The sequence below is a fragment of the Diadema antillarum genome, unplaced genomic scaffold, assembly GCF_040938485.1.
Source record: "Diadema antillarum isolate AM-2024a unplaced genomic scaffold, OU_Dant_1.0 seq00001000_RagTag, whole genome shotgun sequence".
NCBI lineage: Eukaryota > Metazoa > Echinodermata > Echinoidea > Diadematoida > Diadematidae > Diadema > Diadema antillarum.
Genome location: NW_027271838.1, coordinates 478,075 through 484,548, shown reverse-complemented (window position 1 = coordinate 484,548; position 6,474 = coordinate 478,075). Strand labels below are relative to the sequence as shown.

The 6,474-nt window shown below is 38.6% G+C and overlaps 1 protein-coding gene across 1 annotated transcript in view; it reads left to right on the top strand.

Annotated features, from left to right (window-relative positions):
• The first annotated feature begins 317 nt into the window (after positions 1-317).
• The window catches only part of LOC139742451 (monocarboxylate transporter 7-like), a 50,053-nt gene continuing 43,896 nt past the window's right edge, over positions 318-6,474 (top strand). The window contains exon 1 of the mRNA XM_071652989.1: positions 318-575. Coding sequence (XP_071509090.1) covers positions 320-575 — 256 coding nt within the window. The 5' untranslated portion in view covers positions 318-319. The remainder of the gene's footprint in view (positions 576-6,474) is intronic.

The window sequence follows — 6,474 nt, the reverse complement described above, 5'->3', positions numbered from 1 at the left end:
CGCCGCACGCAAGAAAGAAGCCGTTGTTTCTTTCCCTTGTACTTCATTGCACTCTGTGCACCGGCCTGGTGGCGATCGAGCAGACGGTAAAATGAACTCATCGAATCAATACGCATCCCGCTGTTAGGTCCATTGTGCATCTTTGTCATTACGGAATGATTTTCACCGCATTTTATTTGCTATCGATTAGGCGCTTTGGGCAATGAACAATGATATTGACAGCGATGTGATAACGTTGACGGAAAAATAACTAGCTGTGAGGGATCATATAGATTTGAAAGACGGTAGTATGAGTGGCGTGTAAAGGTGAACATTAAGCATGTTTCGTCGGGTGAAGACAGGGGAGGATGGGCAGTCGACGGCGCCCAGACCTCCGGCGAGGAAGACGACATGCAATGCCCTTCGATGTCAAGCAGCTCTGCTCATCTTGTACGCCCACCTCTGTCTTTTTTTCGGTATCGGCATCTCGACAAGCCTCACTGTGTTCCTCGACGACATCGTACAAGAGCTCGACTCTAGCGTTGCCACCCTGGGGATATTCTTCTCAGTCCGTTCCCTCACGTTTGGAATCACAAGTAAGACATCCACTTGTTCCTATAGAAACTGTAAATGCTAGCGACAACCGTAGCGAACAAGAGGACGACGTAGAGCTTATTGTGGTCAGTTGGACATTGTGAAATTCACAATGTACACAGCTTTTCTACTTGTAGTACCTGTTAATAGAATATTTTACAGTGTCAGTTATGAAGCAGATTTCACTTGCAACGTATCTATTTCAAATGGTTCAGTAATCGAGAATACATAATTTTCATCGTCAAATTTTACGATAATGTAAATTTCACAAAACGCGTTTAGATAAAGTGAAGGGAAGAAAATTTGATATACTTTGCTCTTTGAAAATTATCGAGTTTGCGATTTAAACCCTTACTCCACGTCTAAGTCTAAGAAAAGTTCAAATTAAGTGTACATCATTTGTGTTGAATATGATTTAGGCCTACCCACATCTTTTTTTTTTTCGGCAGATATAAATTAGCCTTTGCTAGTATTGTAAATGGAATAACGATTGTTCTTCTTGAAGGTTATAAAAACTTTGAAAGTCATTGTTTTGACAACACTCCATGAAATAAAAAAACAACAACGAAAGACGCGGACAAAGCATTGCATGCACTGCGGAGCATGATGAGGAATATATGAACGCCAATGGAGTGATGCTTTCATGCAAATGACAATGTGCATGGGGTTCGACAGAGGTTATCTATTGAATGAAAGTACGAGTGTATGTCGTTGACACGCTCGTAAATGCAGATGATGTGAGATGTTTTAGGGATGGGGTCGTCACCTGTGCTAAGAAAACGAAGACTTTAATAATAGTATATCAACAGGTGTTAATTATGAATGGAATCTGTTTGCTTGTCATTTTTCGATCAATATTTCCGAACTGGAAAGGGGGGGGTATTTTATAAAGGTAGCTAATTTCGTTGCTTACATTCTTTACAAAGTGACATACTGATTATGAACAAAGCGTAGCCATGGTGACCTTATAATAACAATCTGCGTGAGTGATGCAATAATTATGACCCATCAACAAAATCTACTTGTGACTGTTTACAGCAACAGATCTAAAAACATCCACGTTATGGGATTGAAAGACGCACAACGTCCTAAGTATGTAGGCTTATAAACGTGACTGGATAATGAGAAGGCCTACATTAGATGAATGTAATTTTGTGTATACGCATATCCCCAAAGTGCACTGATCCTACGATTTGCAACCCGAAGAAGAAAAACATGAGATCGGGGTGGGGTGGTGTTACAACTCCGTTATGTGACTGTTAAGAATGTGTCCGGCGCATTTGTCAACAAATCATTATGCACTAAGAGCAATGGTTCCTCATTATCACAGCATGCATGTGGAGAAGACATGGCTCCACACCAGGCAATTTTGTTAGCACACCGGGAGCTTTTCCGGCTCGTTCCTTGTTCTCCTGGAACATTCACTGATCAGCGTCCATTGAAAACATTAATATGCTTCTGGAAACTTGAGTATTTACGATTATCATGGGCGGAAGGTTTCTTTGTGTGTGTCTGTGTCAAATTTGAGAATGTATGGGTTTGAGATTTGAAAAAAAAAGTAGATCCTAAGTCAGAATGGAATCTTGGATCGCTTCGCTCAATAAGATTAGAAAGAAGCAGGTCGGATATATTGTCGGCAGTGAGCCGCTATACATGCTAATTGGAAGGTTTGTGCTTATGTATCAATACAACCATCCGCATTAATCCTCCACTCACTTTTGAGGACCCTGCATCACAATAAGCTGGCCTAAGAGGTAGAAAGACCCCGTCGCGATATGTGATATCGTCCATTTGTATTACTAGCCATATCGGCTGGACAACGAAGGATGGGAAAAGCAAAGCCAGATCGTGCGAAACTCTCTTTTTCTTTCTTTTTATTTGTCATCCTCAATAACTTTATGCATTTCAACACGGACAATGAGTGCGCGGTGGGACAAGGTGCGCGGCGCCATTTGGGATTGATTTGTTACAGTGTAAAAGGAGACGTGCTCCGCTATTGAAGTTGATATCTACTGGATTAAATAGGTGGACGTTATGACATCCCTATCTCTTTTCTAGCAATTCTACGCCCCCCCCCCCCCCCCCCGCCTCGTAAAGATGGGAAGGACATCTAATTAGCGCCTATCTAGAAAAACAAACTTGCAAAGAGCATCTACAAGATACTGAAAAAGGAGCTATTATATTATGTATTGATACGGCATAGCTGAATGACAGCTACTTTGTTTGGCATATCGTTTGCAATTGCTTTAAAGTGAAGTTGAGGTCGATCTCAAAACTTGACATAAAAGCTCAGTGGCAGAGTGATAAGTGCTTGCTTCTTCATACACACACTAACTAAAACAAACAAGCGTGGACTGCACAGATAGTCGACATGTGCTTACGTAACAGTTTCCCTTTGGGGATTAAAGAATGGAGAAGCTTCTTTTCTTTTTGAGACTACATCATGAAAATACAGATCTTGTCCTGAACAGTCGTTGGCAGACCGGTAGAGATAAGAGAACATACACGGGAGCTTCAAGTCTAATTCTAAGTAAGTTGATGGAGGTTAAGTAATCTAAAGAGTCGCGCTTGCCTCTTTTCAGTTCTTGAGAGTCTTTACGCCCGACTGGGCCGGATAATAGCTGGCTGTTCGTTAATGGCTAACTGTATGTCTTTAGCGGTTTCTAAAGCTAACTAGATAGACATGGTTTGTATAAATGCCCAGGGGCATGTATCGATCGATGAGTAACGAGTATAGCTTTAAATGAACTCAAGTCTTCCAATCCTGTTTTTTGTGTTTGTTTTGTTTTGTTCTTTGTTTGTAAGCTTGTTGTTGTTATGCTCACGTTCTATGCGATCACGAAGTTCAAATTCCTATACTACTTACTCTCTAATAATCCCTTGTGTCCAATTGGATTTTCCGAGTAATTACGCACCAACCTGCGTGGAACCCACTGTTTTATGCTGCTTATGGTAATCGGACTCGGGTGAAGGTAATAATTACACATATTTATATGCATATATACACACACTTTACGTATATAATTATATATATATATATATATATATATATATATATATATATATATATATGGTAATGTGTGTGTGTGTGTCACACACTCCAGAATACTAGAACAAAAATAATAATTGTGTACAGTGTATATTATACCGTCCACTGTGGCAAAAGAGACTAGACTCACCTTTTGAGAGTGGGATTAGCTTACTAAATTACAAATATGATGTAAGTATTGACAACCTGAATATTAAGAAGGTATCTATTGTATTGTGCATTTTGACTTTTGCTTTATCTCGTCATTAGTGTGATCACTATACTGTCCACCTCTCTATAAGCACTTCGAGGCAGTGGACTTCACTATTGCAAACTTCAGCTGCTGTTTGGCAACCCTCCGGCAAGCTTTCTGTTGGCTTTCAAGTGCATAAATTGTCGAGAAATGTGCAATATGTAATATATAAAGATATGAAATATGTGGAAATGTTGAACCTTAATCTTCTTTACTAATGACATCTAATAAGGAAAAGATTCTCATGAAGCATCATTATGTATGTTATTGTGACGACCCCCGCAACAGTTTCAGCTAGGTCATAATCATATGAAAACGAAAATGCAATTATCTGCTGCTTCAGGTATGTGGTATATAAAAATGATTCATTAACTGTTTTTGAATTTGAATTTGAATAACTGCATGCAAATCAAGCAATGCTTAAGCTGTAGCCCTTCTTCGTTATTCATTGCATCACTTATATGTTCTGTTGTACATTGTAAAGGCAATGAAGAAACTGTATTGCTGTACATTCTAAAGGTAATGAAGAAACTTACCTTGTTAGCAATTAATGTTTATGTATATCCATTTGTATGTATGGTACCATCAATGTATATGATATATGTGCATGTATCTGCATGAGCAATGATATAATGCAGGAACCAATAAAAATCAAATCAAATCAAATCAAATTGAAATGTTCTTGGAAAACTGATTCTTACCAAAGATCCTTATGTTATTATTGGTGTATTTATGTTTGTACATGTTTTTTTGAAAAAAAAATAGGAAGAATGAAATTAGAATTGAAACTGAACAACAGCAAAAAGGTATCACTCCAATCAAACAGGCAAAAATGTGACGACATGAATGGATGAGTATTTCATCTATCTATTTCATTCTATCTATATAGAGTAGACCGATTGCTTCTCAGCATCCTCCCAATCGTGTAAGTCAAGAATACAATATTCATGGTAAGAAAGTGGCAGCGGATTTCATATATTTGTTCAGCCACGTGGGAAAAAATGCACGGTAGGAAATGGTTAATTTACGGCTGTATGTTTCTGCGTCCTGAAAGAGGTTGATGCCAATTACGATAAACTAGTCCGCCCAATTCATAACGAGCTCGTTAATTTTAAAGCCGATTAACGTCTCTGCTGATGATTTGCCCATTGGAAACCATTTGTTTTCATTTATGAAGTGTCTTGAAATCATATTTAGGTCTACTTGTACTATAGTGTCTTCAGGACAGGTCGTAACGCATGAGGAATGGAAATGAAGGTCACCTTTGAATTGAATTGAATTGAACTGAATTTAATTGAACTCATGCAATGCAGGGTGGTGTTGAAGATACAATCAAAATCTCCTTCAAATTGCCATTTGTGAGAACTCATTCGTGAACTTCCTCGGCGAGAAAGTTTGTTGCATAACATGGACTTTCTAAAACTGCCCCTGTTGTTTTGAAGTACGTAAATGAAAATCATGAATGAAATCAACAAGTATAATCGCAACAACGTTGTTGAATTTCCGTTCCTCATACTGCAGTACATTATTCTGGGAATACTAGCATACAGAGGATTTAAGCTGGATCTTTGTATTAGGTTAGCTGTTTTGGTGATGCGTGTACCGTTATGGCATGAAGCAAATTCCTTTGTATTTGTTTGATTAACGGCCTAGCTGCGCTCACCTGCACGCTTTGAAAGTGTAGTGACGCTGCTATCGATTCGCAAATAGATTAATTCCAAACAGTCTTGCCTACACTCTTGATCAGGTTTTCGGTTTTCGTGATAATGTGATGTCAGATTCAGTTACTCCTTCGTCTTACGATTAGCACAGTACACCTGTGTACTTTTTTTTAGTGTTCATTTTATTTAATTAACATTTTTATATAACGTGCCAAATTACAACAATGCTCTTGACGCAATGGTAATTTAGAGTTTTCCACTTAAAAAAGCAAACAAACACACACATACACACATACAAGAAGACTTCTTTCCACACGAGGCCCAATGATACTTTTCTCTTTGAGCATGCATATTGGTATTTTGTTCATTTTTGTTTTGTTTTGTTTTACAAACACTTCATGAAGGTTTCTTGTTCTGTTGTTTAATGTAGTAGTATTGCTTTGGATATCTCCTCCCCCCCCCCCACACATCGCTGTACACAAACAAATCATATAATCGTACTCTGTGCGGTAAATTAAAGAAATCTTTAGATTTACACATGTGGTCATACAGAAAACATTAAACCAAACCAAACCAAACCAAACCAAACCAAACCAAACCAAACCAGACGGTTACCAAATCGTCAGTTTGATCTTTTTTTTTCAGTTCTGTTTTTGTCCGATCAAAATAAATTCTTATTCTCCCTCGTGTGGGGTTGATGATACGAGCAAACTAATCTGAGTTCAAATAGGGCGAGATGCGGTGCGGAGGCGAAACTATAAAACGCTATAGTGACGCAACTTTAGTTGATATTAGCATGAAATGTAAAAGAAAGCAAAATGTGGCCAAACGGGCAAACAGCAGTTTGGGACGCAAGTGTAATCCTATTTTTCCTTTCACGCACCATTTAGAGCTCCATCTCTGCTTTGTACTCAAGTGCACCTGACGATGTGGTTACACACTAAGTCCGCAAGTCCCTT